This window comes from Mus pahari, chromosome 15, assembly GCF_900095145.1.
Source record: "Mus pahari chromosome 15, PAHARI_EIJ_v1.1, whole genome shotgun sequence".
Taxonomy (NCBI): domain Eukaryota; kingdom Metazoa; phylum Chordata; class Mammalia; order Rodentia; family Muridae; genus Mus; species Mus pahari.
The window spans coordinates 55,794,996-55,808,932 of record NC_034604.1 but is presented as its reverse complement, the minus strand read 5'-3'; the positions used below and the strand labels follow the sequence as shown (position 1 = coordinate 55,808,932).

At 44.7% G+C, this 13,937-nt stretch overlaps 1 protein-coding gene across 2 annotated transcripts in view; it reads right to left on the bottom strand.

Annotated features, from left to right (window-relative positions):
• Sh3tc2 (SH3 domain and tetratricopeptide repeats 2) overlaps positions 1-13,937 on the bottom strand; it is a 63,607-nt gene that overhangs the window by 6,566 nt on the left and 43,104 nt on the right. For both annotated transcript variants that reach the window (XM_021214828.2, XM_029547242.1), the window contains exons 13-14: positions 2,050-2,200; positions 1,252-1,374 (exon numbers count right to left, since the gene is read on the bottom strand). In XM_021214828.2, coding sequence (XP_021070487.2) covers positions 1,252-1,374; positions 2,050-2,200 — 274 coding nt within the window. The remainder of the gene's footprint in view (positions 1-1,251; positions 1,375-2,049; positions 2,201-13,937) is intronic.

The window sequence follows — 13,937 nt, the reverse complement described above, 5'->3', positions numbered from 1 at the left end:
AGGAAAGGAAAGGAAAGGAAAGGAAAGGAAAGGAAAGGAAAGGAAAGGAAAGGAAAGGAAAGGAAAGGAAAGGAAAGGAAAGGAAAGGAAAGGAAAGGATCTCTCAATGGTCAGTGAGTTGCTTCTTGCTCTCCCTCCTACACTCAGTGTCCGGCACGTATTTGCTACCTGATCCTGTATGATGAAAAGCAAGCAACCGAGCCCAGAGTACATCCCCTAACAAGCAAAGGTTTAAGGACCAAATACTTCCCAAATGACAGTCAGGTGATGAACAACAACTCATGTATCTGCTACACCTGGACATTTACTTCAATAGTATTGTTTGCTCTCTTATTTTCCGGCTTCGTCATTTGCAACAATAACTGTGAAATCGTGATTTGGAGAGCTGGTGTTGTGCATTTTAAGTTGTTTGTTGTTTTTCGGCACAGCGTTTCTCTATATAGTCCTGGCTATCCTGGAATTCACTGTGTAGACCAGGCTGGCCTCAAACTCCACCTGCCTCTGCCCCCCCCCCCCAAGTGCTGGGATTAAAGGCAGGTCCCACTGCTGCCTGACTAAAATGCATTTTAATCCTTGTTTATTCTAGGCACAGTAGGATATTTTTAGTGTCTGTGGTAGTGAGATGGCTCCCAAAAGTCTTGGGCATTAGAATCCTTCGTTCCCAGATGATGACTGTCTGGGGGGGGGGGGGGGTTAGGGGGAATGGCCTTACTGGAGGAAGTATGTCACTGAGAACTGGGGTTCACCATTTCAAGTGTGATCTCTCTATTTCCTGTTTGCACTTTGAGATGTGAGGTCTGAGAAGTTACTGCTGCTTTCCCCTGCCTGTGGTCGCACTTCTCTGATTGGATGCTACACTTATTCCTTCAGAGCCACAAGCTCAAATTAAACCCTCTATAAGTTGCCTTGGTTTTTTTTTTTTTTTTTTTTTTTTTTTCCCAGCAACAGAAAAGGTAGCCAATAGTATCTATCCATGCATCCCCTTAGGTTATAACGCTACAGTACTAAGGGAGAATACTGATAATCTATGCATGCTACCACTGTAAAGGGCTCTACACACAAAAGCCCTAATTACTCGGTTACATTGTGGCATCCAGGCGCCTATCTCAAGCCAAAGAGTAACTAAGTTGATGAGATCCCTTGCTGGGATGAAAGTGTGAGTGCTAGACAAGGAAGACAAAGAGGGTTCAGTGGAGCTGCCCACATTCGTGTCAAGGCCTGGCTCAGCACACTAGGGAGTCAGGGGCTTACCCGGTAATACTCCACAGCACGATGCCTATGGCGGGTCCCGTTGAAGAACACGTCACCTGCTTCTTCATAAAGCTTGAGAGCAAGGGAGGGCTCTTCTGACCTCAAGGCTGTCTGGATGGCCTCCTGGTGGAACAAAAATGGCTGTTAAAGGCAGAATAAAAGTCATCCATCCAGAGTTCTATGAGACAAGCAAGGGAAAGATCTAGAACCTGGTCAGAATCCTAGAAACCCTAGCCATTGTGTGGTGTTGGCCTTCCCCCATGAGGCTGGTCAAAAGACTCAGATGAGATCTATCCGAAAGTCCCAATTGGGAGGAGGACATTCTTCTGATGGGACTTGGGGAGCTCTTAGTAGTGCACAGATAAACAGTCTGTTTCGATTGTTAAATATTTATTTTAATATGTTTCAGGAAAGCCATTAAAAATGAGTCAAGCCAGTGATTTTGAGACGCTATGTAAAGTTGAGTGTCTTTGAAAGGTTGATTTGAAGTCCAGTCCAAGAAAAATAAATAAATAATGGTTTAAGAGGCTGCGTGGACTTAGCAACAGACCCACTTAACGTATAAATGACTGAAATTGGAAATGTAGGACCCCATCCCGGCAAGTGAAGGCAGCCAGACTTGAACAAACTCCCAACTCCTCCTTCAAGTTCCAGTCACTATTAGCAACAAATATTCTCTGCTCAGTACCCTTCCCTCAACCCCACAAGCTCCCCTGTCTCTGCCTCCAGTCGTCTTAGAGAGTACAGCTGCCTCCTCAAGTGGCCAAGAGGAGGGAGAGTTTAGCACACCCGACCCACCTGCAAATATAGTTCCACCAGCTCATCTTCCTGCATGAGGTAGTGCAGGCGTCCGGCCCCCAGCCAGGCCTCAGCAGCCTTGTCTCTCTCCCCTAGGTCAACGAATATACGCAGGCTCTCCTTGATGCAGGCAAGGGACCTTCTGAGGGACCTGAGGACAGATGTGGGCCTGTGAGCTATGGAGGGTCCAAGAGCTCGGAGGTCACTCAGCACAGGAGGACCAAGTTTCTAGAAGAGAACAAGCTTTGCTGCAGACCACAGAGAGAGCAGGGGTTTATCTGAGTCTCAGCTCTGCAGGCTGTGTGATCTTAAGACAGTAGAGTACTTACCCAAGCCTGGGTTTTCCCATCTATAAAAGGGGAATGTAATTAATTGTTCCTGCCTTAGGAGATCATGGTGAGGATTGAGAAACATAATCCACCTAGAATGTTCACACTGGTGCCTATGACGTAGGAAGTAGTTGATGAACATTTAATTATTACGACCGGCATTACTCTAACTCACACCCCTCAACCTTTACACTATACTACAGTACATTTTTGCATAAGCACCTTAGAAGACACCAAACGTACTTCTATGAAAGTAATTGCCTGAGTGGCCGTAGAGATAATGTACAGTGGGTAACTTGAAATCACAAAGCACGAAGAAGATTTTCATCTTTAGTGCCTGGCAAACACAGAAGTGGATCCTCACAGTCAGCTATTGGATGGAACACAGGGCCCCCAATGGAGGAGCTAGAGAAAGTACCCAAGGAGCTGAAGGGGTCTGCAACCCTATAGGTGGAACAACAATATGAACTAACCAGTACCCCCAGAGCTCGTGTCTCTAGTTGCATATGTAGCAGAAGATGGCCTAGTCAGCCATCACTGGGAAGAGAGGCCCCTTGGTCTTGCAAACTTTATATGACCCAGTAAAGGGGAACACCAGGGCCAAGAAGTGTGAGTAGGTGGGTAGGGGAGCAGGAGTAAGTATAGGGGACTTTTGGGATAGCATTTGAAATGTAAATGAAGTAAATACCTAATAAAAATTGGTGGAAAAAAAGAGCAATCCAAACAAACTGATTTAAAAAAAAATGGTACTTAATCCTGGTTTAATTATTTGGAAACTCTCTAATTAGTGGGTACTCTTCAAATGATTTGGAGAAATGTGTCAGGTAGAAAATGCAATTTCCCCATAACAGCAATTAATGAAGAAATGCAGTGTGGATAATGCAGTGGTGCAGGCCCAGAGCTGGAGATCAGTGGGAACCCACAGGGCATCTTCTGTCACCTCCAGCAGTCATGAGTCACTTGGGGGCTTTTGAAGCAAATACATGCAGCCAAGCTATGCAGTTCACTGTGGTACAGCCACACTAGCTGGAGCCCTGGATTAGCTGGAGCCCTGGATTAGCTGGGATTACGCCCCAGGTGCTAGCACTTGGTCACAGCTCCTGTGGTTTGACTGTACAGCTTGGGTTAGGATTTGCTGTGCTAATCCATTCTTTGTATTTGCTGGAACAGCAGTTCTCAACCTGTGGGTTGCAACCTCTTTGGCAAACCTCTAGCTCCAAAAAGTATTTACATTCTGATTCATAACCGTAGCACAATTACAGTTATGAAGAAGCAATGAGAATAATTGTATAGCTGGGGGTCACCACAACACGAGGAACTTGGGTTAAAGGGTCCCAACATCAGGAAGGTTGAGAACCAGTGCTGTAGAAGAAACAGTTGCAGACATGGGAGAGGACTCTACACTGCTGTGTAACACATCAGGAGCAGCTCCGAAACCAATGCCCCACCCACAGTTCTGAAAGCTCAAGCTCCCTCCCCTCCCCAACACCACCACTTCACCCCTCCTCTCACCCCCTACCACCCTCCCAACCCCTGTGGCCTCCACCCCATCAATATTACCTTGAGAGCTTCAGAAAACTACAGGCTCCCAGAGCTACCTGGGACTAACTAAATGGAAGCATGACAGACACAATCCATAGACCCGAATGAGTTTCATCCAAAAACACACTCAGTCTATGGTCCCATGCATCCAAGTCTAGAACATGCATCTTCAAGAAACACTAAACGTTATCAGCCACAACTGTGAACACATACATACACAGGAAGCATGTGCATTGAGCAAGGTTCCAACCTGTTGTGTTATCTGAGGCATTGTTTACAAGAGGGATTTCATGGCTCTCTTGGGACATTGGTTAGTTCTGATGAGAGCTGAGTTGTCCTGAAGAAACAGCATAGGTCTGGTTTCTTATCTCACCAAGCATTCTTGCCAGTGTGATACCATTAGCCAGTAGGCCTATGCCAGACCTGGAGTGATGGTGGCATCATGCCCTATTGCCTAGCCCAAGATGTGTTGCAATAGCAATGGAAAATGGATTAATACGCCAGCTCGTCACAGACAACTCAGCTGTCAGGCCCTTTTTCCAATGAGGGATGCAAATATTGCCGCGAACTGGTACTCACTGATCCTTTCTGGCAGTGAAGCAGCTTTTGGCTTTCTGAAAAGAGCACCCAGGTATTTTGGCCCATGTTAGAGCTAGGAAAGAACTCTGGTTGTCCCTGCTCCCCTGCCCTTGACATAAGATGATTGGCTTCCAGGGTGAACATTAGACTCTCAAGTATTACAGATCTGAAACTGGGACGATGCTGAAAGCTGCAGAGCCACATGCATTACTGTGTTGGCAACTGGCCTCTCTGATTAGATAGGAACCACAGTCCTCATTAGACATAGGAGGACCCAACCTTCTTTCCCCAAGTCTGAATAAAGAGAGTTAAAGCAGTGCAGGCCTGGCTCCTCTGCACTCCTCACTCCGACCGGAACGAATGGTAAAGACAGAACTCGTAAATCTCATCTTGATCCTATTTCCTGTTGTGTTTTATTTATTTATTTATTTATTTTTTACTACTACTTACTGTCCTCGGATGTCCTTGCTCTGAAGTTTCTGACTCCAGATCCTCAGGGAGCCAGATTCAGCTCCACGGAGGCTAACACACAGAGTAGACATTTGCTTCTTTGCCAGGGAAAGAAGAGCAAGCATCTTAAGAAACACCACAGAGTGGGGGGGTGGGAGGAGACCCCCACACGAGAGGAGGGATCCACCAAGACACACCGTTGTCTTTTTTAAAGTGCACTAGCTAATAGTCTAAACGGGAAGGTGTGTTCGGCTGCCTTGGTACCGTTTCATCAGTCCTTAACACTCTATTATAATAAATCCAGTGGCTGTTCTGTGTCACCCAGGCCTGACTGGAAATGACCCAGCGTCCTCTTGCCACTGCCTGAAAGCTCTAGACCTGGTTTGGCCTGTATGTATATATATATATATATATATATATATATATATATATATATATATATATATATTTTGGGTTAACACTGACTTATTCACATAAGTCCACCACCTGACCTGATCTCACTTCCATTTTAATCACAGTTCCTACCCACACTCTAAGTTCACACTCTGTGTCTTCTGCCTTGTTTCTTCTTTCCTGTCCAGACAGGTGAACGGCGGCAAGGTGACCCCAGCACACCTGGCCTCTGGTGGTCCTTCTGCCCTTTTGCTATAGCAAGAGCCCTACTTGCAGATGGCCGTCCAGGTGGCACCTGGGTGGGCACCTTAGATGTTATTCTCTCATTCTCCAGCCATAGAACTTTAAACTAGCAAGAGGCTTAGCTGATTTTACAAATAAACAATGCCCCAAGAAAGAAAAAAAAATTCCCAAGTTCCCCTATCCGCTTCTAATTTCTGAAGCTTTATTTGAAACTCTCTGCTGCACATTGACAGTGGTGGTGGCAATATATTGTTACCTAGAGTTTACTGGGCATTTAGCATGCCCTGGGCACTTTGTACCCATAAGCTCAATTAATCATCACAGTAGCTCCAAGAGAGCTGTATTACTACTACTGTATCCATTTCACAAAATAAGAGCTAGTTGAAGAGTGGCTTTGTGAGTTAAGGCACTTGCCACCAAGCCTGGACATCTGAGTTCCATCCCTGGGACCCACATGGTGGAAGGAAAGAAGTGACCTTCAAGGTTGTTCTCTGACATCCACATACACACTGTCACAGACATGCTATGGTCCTCCCTCTCCCCCCCCTCTACCCCCCCCACACACAAATGCTACAAACAAAGAAGTTCAATTAGAAATGGATAAGTGAGGCTCAGAAAGTGTAAGTAGCAGTGGGCATTAATAAACCATGTTTAAAGCAGAAACTAACACTGCGAGTCTAACCACACATTCCGGAGCAACCCTTACTGAACTCCTGGCTTAGCTATCAGTTGTGGGAAAGCTTTGATTTCTTTTGCCACTTACAAAAAAAAAAAAAAAAAAAAAAAAAATACTGACATTGTTAAGGACATAAATGATTGCAAACCTTGAAAAAAACTTTCCTCATCTGCAAAAACAGGTGGTAGTGAACCACAGCCTTGGGATCAAATGTGGGCACACCAAACGCAGCTGTTTCTTCATTTAGGATTGCAGAATCCGGGATTAGTCATATTAGAAAACAAATGTTGGAGGCTTTTCTTGTTGTTTCTGTTGTTTGCTTTTGCTGTTTTGACTTTAGGTCCACAGAAGCAAGCAGAATAGAATAAAAATAAAAGCTAGGAGGAACGGATCCTCCGCTGGCATCAGGTTCACATGCAGAGACTAGCTGGTCTCCACGAGGGCCTGTAGCATGCAAAGCATGCCTTCTTTCTAGTTATAACGTGTGGATGTGCTTACCATGCATCCTGACTGGTGGTGACCATTCCTTGTTCTCTCTACTATCCCGTGAGCATAATAAGGTCGGGGGCTATAATGCCTTTATCTGATTTCTAGCTACTTGTCTGGGTCATAGAAAATGATTTAAAAACATCTATTTTGTTGAGTGGATCCAATAAAGTCACAAGGTCCTCCTGAGGAGGCAACTCTACAGGGGTTGATCTGTATAGTGGTTTGGATGAGAATGTCCCCATAGGCTCATATGTTTGAATATTTGGTACTAAAGTGGTCAAATGGTTTGTCAAGACTAGGAGGCCTTCTTTGAGGAGGTGGGGGCTTGTTAGAGGAGATGTGGTCTTGTTGGGGAGGTGTGGTCTTGTTGGAGAGGTGTGGTCTTGTTAGAGGAGGTGTGGCCTTGCTAGAAGAAATCTGACCCAGGAGTGGGCTTTGAAGCATCAAATGCTTCCCCTCATTCCCAGTGCATTCTGCATCCCCCATCCCATTGCAGTTCTGAGATGTGAGCTCTTAGCTGTTCCCTGCACCAGGCCTTCACTTTGTCTCGATGGACTCCAACCCTCTGAAACCGAAGCCCTATTAAATGCTTTCATTACTTGCCTTGGTTGTGGCATTTAACCACAGTGATAGGAAAGTAACTAATAGCCTGCATGTGTTCGATTAAGGTTGAAAACAAAATCCACAAAGACTTCTCCTACCCGGAGACTGAAACACTTGGCCCCACTCCAATCTAGTTGTCACCTGGAAGGCAGAGAGAACATTACCTTGTAGGTACTGAACAGTGAGCCAAATATTTGTATCACCTACTAACCCTACCCATTTTAAACACAAGAGGAAAATCATCAAATTTGGCGATCATAACCAACAAAAAGAGGGAAATTCTCTTATATTGAGAATTTGAGGCAAATCCAGTGAAGCCAAGAAACATAATGAGCCAGGATTCCAGCAGGCAGGGACAGAGCTGATAAAAAACTAAGTCACTCTCAACTCTGGAATCCCAACACGCCATCCTTATCTAGGGTGAGGATTGTTAGCAGAGAAGACAGAACACATACAAAGTGCTCGAGTGCAGGCACTGTAGACTAGGGGTGGCAAACCCTAACCCATGCGCCAAGCACACCCTCCTGCCTGCTTTTACGAGTAGCTTTTCTGGAATGCAGCCACGCTCACTGTTTATGTACTGCCCAGAGCTGTTTTGCGCTACAGCTGCAGAGTGGAAGAGCGCTGACAGAGAACATATGGCCCACAAACCCTGAAAAGTGTACTGTTTGACTATTTTTTTTTTTTTAAAGCTTACTAATGTGGGGATGTTATAGCTCATGCTCATAATCCTAGCACTTTCGAGGTGGGAGCAGGAGAAGCAAGGTTCAAGGTCACCCTGCTCTGGGAGACTCTTGTCTCAAAAAATAAAAACCAAACAAGTTTGCCAATACTGCTGTAGTCTCCAACAATTGGAAACAACCCCGCCCGGGGCCTCGGGCAACACACTGGACTACTTTAGCTCTCTACTTCCAAACAACTTCTTGCTACATGTGGTTGCCCTGAAACAAACACACTGCTTAGCAAACAACACATGTTCAATAGAAGCTTTCTGCTGGCCCAGTATTTTCTTTATGCATGCTTACTGTAAGTCCAGAGGCCTGCTGAGATGCAATACCCAGCCCACCCGACTCTGCATCCTTTTTTAGCCAAGGACATCTCTGAGACCCAGTGGTCATCAGCACCTGCTCACTTGTTGCACACATGGCCCTTGCTTCTATTCCCTCGATCAGAAATACCACTTGTTACCGCTCTCCTCTTCCCAAACATCACACTTAGCCCTCGGGACTCTCCTCAAATGTCTCCCAGATGCCATCGGTCACACAGGCCTTCTTACCCCTCCCTAGACTTGTTCTCTCCTCTTAGCTGCCTTGGCTTGCTTTCCCTTGCTTTAGTGAGAATGGAAATTCTTTGAGAGGGGCTGAAGAAATCTATCCGCGACAGGGCTATTCAACCTGGGGGTTGCCACCCTGGATGACCTTGTCATAGGAGTCGCATATCAGATGTCCTGCATACCAGATATTTATATTACAGTTTGTAACAGTAGCAAAGTTACAGTTACGAAGTAGCAACGAAAATAACTTTATGATAGGGGACCACCGCAGCAGGAAGAACGGTATTCAGGGGTCACAGCATTAGGAAGTTTGAGCACTGTTAATTTTCAAACCCTGGACCCGCAACTGAGATGCCTACTTAACCTATCAAAGTGGGCCTGTCCTCCGGGTTCTCCCAGCATCCCTCAGTCCCTAGCTGTTATGGGGGATGGCTGGTATACCCACCCTCTACCCTGAACTCTCCAACCCTTCCCCCAGAGGCTCTTCCCTATATAACCCAGACATTTTGGTTACCTGCCCCTTTTGTACCTTGGGCCTCCTGGCTGCTGTACTTGGTTCCCCTCCCCTCCCCTTCCCCCTCCCCCTCCCCCACATGGCTCAGGGTCAGGTCCACTCTGGACTCTCCCAGAGGTGTCTGCCTCTGGCTATACTCCACATATCCATAATCAACTTTCTCCTCCACTGCACCTAGAAGAAGTTATGGCCTTTTTCCTCTTTGTTTCCTCTTTTCATGCAGAAACCAGGGGTCCGTGACTACATCAAGACCTGCTTAATAAATTCTTCCTGGGAACCAACGCCAGGAGAAAAATTTGCTCCGACAGATGCATGGGCAATTTTTTATGTTCTTTTATCTGACAGTCAGAACTCCATAAGGCTCCTCGTTTTTACTACAGCTACCAGGAAGCGTCAGGAGGAATTAAAGTGACCACACCCAGTGGGGTGTGGCGCCACCTGTTCATCTGTCTTTGTTCTCTGTCCTTTTATTTTTTTTTATTTTAAAAGCCCTCTATAGGATTGCTGATCTGTAAATGCTAAATAAGTACAGCATTCCTGCATGGTTCTCCTATGAAATGGCTACTTCAAACAGGAACAATAGCCTTTCCACACCGGCAAGAGCTTCCTGTGACACTGAAGTACTTCTGAATCCTGGGGAAGTCAACATTGATGGCTAGTGATTGTTTCTTCCAAAGAATTTAAATGAAAATCTTGAAAACTGGAACTTCTGTATACTAAAATTAAAAGTCCCGGGGTTGGAGTGATGGCTCGGCGGTTAAGAGCACCAACTGCTCTTCCAGAGAAGCAGAGTTCAGTTCCCAGCAACCACATGGAGGCTTACAACCATCTGTAACTGCAGTTCCGGAAGATTCAAAGCCCTATTCCGGCCTCCACAAGCACCAGGCACATGAATAGTGCGCAGACACACCACACACGGGGGCAAAATACCCAAACACACAAAATAAAGACAAATGCGATTTTTAAAATTTGGTAAAGAACCTGATTCAGCTTCTTCTTCTTTTTTTTTTTTTTTTTTTTTCCTGAGACAGGGTTTCTCTGTATTGCCCTGGCTGTCCTGGAACTCACTTTGTAGACCAGGCTGGCCTCGAACTCAGAAATCCGCCTGCCTCTGCCTCACCACCCGGCTCCTGATTCAGCTTCTAGAGCAACAGAGCAAGGATCTCAGACAGTCCCACCCTGGAGGAAGGTGATGAAAACCTAAGCAATGACTTTTCAGGATAACCCTTTTCCTAGAAAATCTGCTCAAATCTCACCTTAATTATGTTGACAGCTGACGCTTTCTCACCTGGCCTTGATCCTTCCTGTTCACCCTAGCCCTGTGACAACCGTCAAACAAAACCTTTATGTCAGTTACTAGGGAACCCTGCTCCAGGGATCAGAGTTTGGATTCCCCAAAGTTTCAGCCCAGAGGAGGGACAATTTGACCTGAGGATGGTCTCTGGAAGCCTGTGGTTGCAGAGCTTATTTTTATTGGAGATCACTTAGAGTTTATTATCATTAATTAATTGATTAAAAAAACACCCTCTTTTCTATGCAGCTTGCCAAAAAAAAAAAAAAAATTAGAAAGATAAATGAACATCGCCACACAAACATGTTATGGTTTTGTCTTTTACTGTCTACTGTAACCCTAAGTGCAGGCCCCCAAGACCTGGAATCTACAGGTATCCCTGTCACCCCGCCCCCAAGTTAGTTCTGATTGGTGAATAAAGATGCTGACAGCCAATAGCTAGGCAGAAGAGACAAAAGTAAAAGAGGACCCCGAGGGAGAAGGAGCTGGAGAGGAGGAAGGAGAAGCAACCATGGGTTAAGGATCAAGAAAACATGGCCCTGAGGATTGCTCAATTGGAATTAAGATCAGCCCAGATGGAACATAGTAAATAGTAAGTAATAACTCTAGGTTATCAATAGGAAAGTAGATTCTTAACAGCACAGAGGGTAGGCAGCTACCCAGCTATTGTGCTGCTTAAGGCTTATTGTAAATATAAAGGATGTGTGTGTGTGTGTGTGTGTGTGTGTGTTTATCCCAGAACTCAATAACCAATCCCAGACCAGGATTTAAAAATTGTCTACAACAAAAAAAATATTTGAGACAAATAGGGTTGAGAAAGTAGCTCAGTGGTAGAACATTTGCTTGGCATCTGTGAAGCCCTGGGTTTAATCCTCAGGGTCACAAAAAGGAACCACATACGAGGAACAGGCAAAAACACATAAAAGCAAAAGTGGAGGCATTGATACCATGTCCACACGAGGCTTTGTAAAGCTCCAGACAGCCTCTCTGGGAATAAAGGCCATGTGCATATCTGAAGCTGTGTGTGCTCACTCAGAGTTCTGAAGGTGATATAGGTTAATCTAGAACTCACGATCCTCAGGAACTCGTTGAGAGAATAAATGTCATGAAGGAAATAAAACAGTGCTCCATAAAATATCTACTTAACATGAGAGAAAGCAGAGATGGCAGAATTGAAAGTCGAAAGGGGTGAGAGACAACAGAAACCAAGCAGAAAAATGTCAAAATGGCACATAAGCCTGGCTGCGGGCACACATAAGAGCATGCTTACTTAACCGGGAATGGGTTAAACACCTCAGTCAAAGGTAGACAGACACTGGCAGAACAGATATCTTAAATGACCGAAGTAGATGCACACTTTAGACTCAAAGACATATCAGAAAGCAAAAGTATATAGAAATAGACACCATGCAACAGTTATGGAGGGAGGTGAAGGAAGACACTGGTACTGAGAAAAGCACCAGAATTATCACTAGAAACAATATCAGTCATTTTGTCATGATAAGACAGGTCAATATAACAGGAAATACACGGATTGTGTGTGTGTGTGTGTGTGTGTGTGTGTGTGTGTTTGACAGAGCCCAAAATGATGTGTAGACCAGCCTAATAGAACTGAAGAGGAACTAGATGATTCCGCAAAAAACAACTGGATATATTAGTAACCAATGCTCAATGACACATAGGACAGTTAGACATGGAGTAAGAAGGAAACCAGGGATTGTGGGTATAGTTCTGTAGGTCAACACATATACAACATGCATATGGCCCCGAGTGGATCCCCAGTTCCAAACAATAACAATGGTGATAAAAAATAAAGAGCAAGGTTAAAGTCCATTAAAATATAAGGAATCAGACCAATCGGACCTAAAAGAGATCTGCAGTACAGAACGCCACACCTAACAGCAGCAGCAAGTACATTCTTCTACAGTGTCCAGACCGTCCTGCAAATAGACCATATGTTGTGCCTTAAAACAAATCTCAAAACTTTGAGAGGAAGAGACTCATACAAACTATATATTCCTTTTGTTTGTTTGTTTGTTTCGTTTTTTGTTTTTCGAGACAGGGTTTCTCTGTGTAGCCCTGGCTGTCCTGGAACTCACTCTGTAGACCAGGCTGGCCTCGAACTCAGAAATCCGCCTGCCTCTGCCTCTCCAGTGCTGGGATTAAAGGCATGCGCCACCACGCCCGGCTCAAACTATATATTCCTAACACAGTGGAATCAAATTAGGCATCAGTAATAGTTTTTAAAAACTGGAAAATTCATCTGAAAATACTCCTAAATAACTAACAGGTCAAAGAAGAAATCACAAAGATATTAGAAAGTGCTTTGAGATTAATAAAAAAAAAAACAAAAGCATAGTATATCAGAGTTGGAGGGATGATATAAAGCAGAGCTCAGGGGAAATTCGTAACTAAGGTGGCTTACACGTCAGTGCCACCTTAAGACGCTACCCAAAGAAATAAAATCAACCCAAAGCAAGTAGAGGAAGCAAGCAAGACAGGCAAGCAGAGTGGGCCACACAGAGAATTGCATAGTTGATAAAAAGGATAAGACAGAAAATCAGCTTTTTAAAGGATTTTTTTTTAAAGTATCAGATCTCTGGTTAGTAAAACAAAACAAAACAAACAAAAAAAAAAGCAAGAAAGGCAAAGAGAGATTTGGGGACTAAACTGAAAACTATCACCCACTTTCTAGATATAAAAAGGGGTTGGTTATTCGCTAGAGGCAGTATTTCATTCCCCCACACCCTTATTCCACCTGGACTGCCGGCCTATGGGATGATACCCTCTGTACTTGCGGGAGCCTTCAGTTTAAGTCTCTCTGGAATCCCCTCCCCTGTGCACCCCGAGGTGTGCTTTCCTAATTGCCTTAAAGTGACACCCAAGATTGACCATTGTAAAGAGCATGCCTAGTTCACTGCACGAGGCAATCAAAAGAGCAAGACTGGGGGGGGAGGGGATGTCTGTAACACACACATCGGATGACAGACACATATTCAGAGTACATGAAGTCTTACAGTCAACAGTGAAGAGGCAAAGGTCCTGATTTTAAATAGTCAAAGGCCAGGTGGTAGTGGCACACGCCTTTAATCCCAGCACTCGGGAGGCAAAGGCAGGAGAATCTCTGAGTTTCAGGCCAGCCTGGCCTGCGGTGGGAGTTCCAGGAGAGCCAGGGCTGTACAAAGAAACCCTGTCTCAAATAAATGATAGATAGATAGATAGATAGATAGATAGATAGATAGATAGATAGATAGATAGATAGATGACTTGTACAAACATTTTTCAAAAAAAAAAAAAAAAGAACATATAAAGCCCACGAAACAATGTTAAACATCTTCAGTCACTAAGGAAATGCAGATTAAAAGCACAACGGAAAAGATGAGGTTCCATTCCATCTCGCCCCACTAGTATGGCTAAAATGAAACCCATACAGTAGCAAATACAGTGAGGACATGGGGGCACTGGCACCATCACACATTTCTCATAAGGATATCAAATGGTGTGGC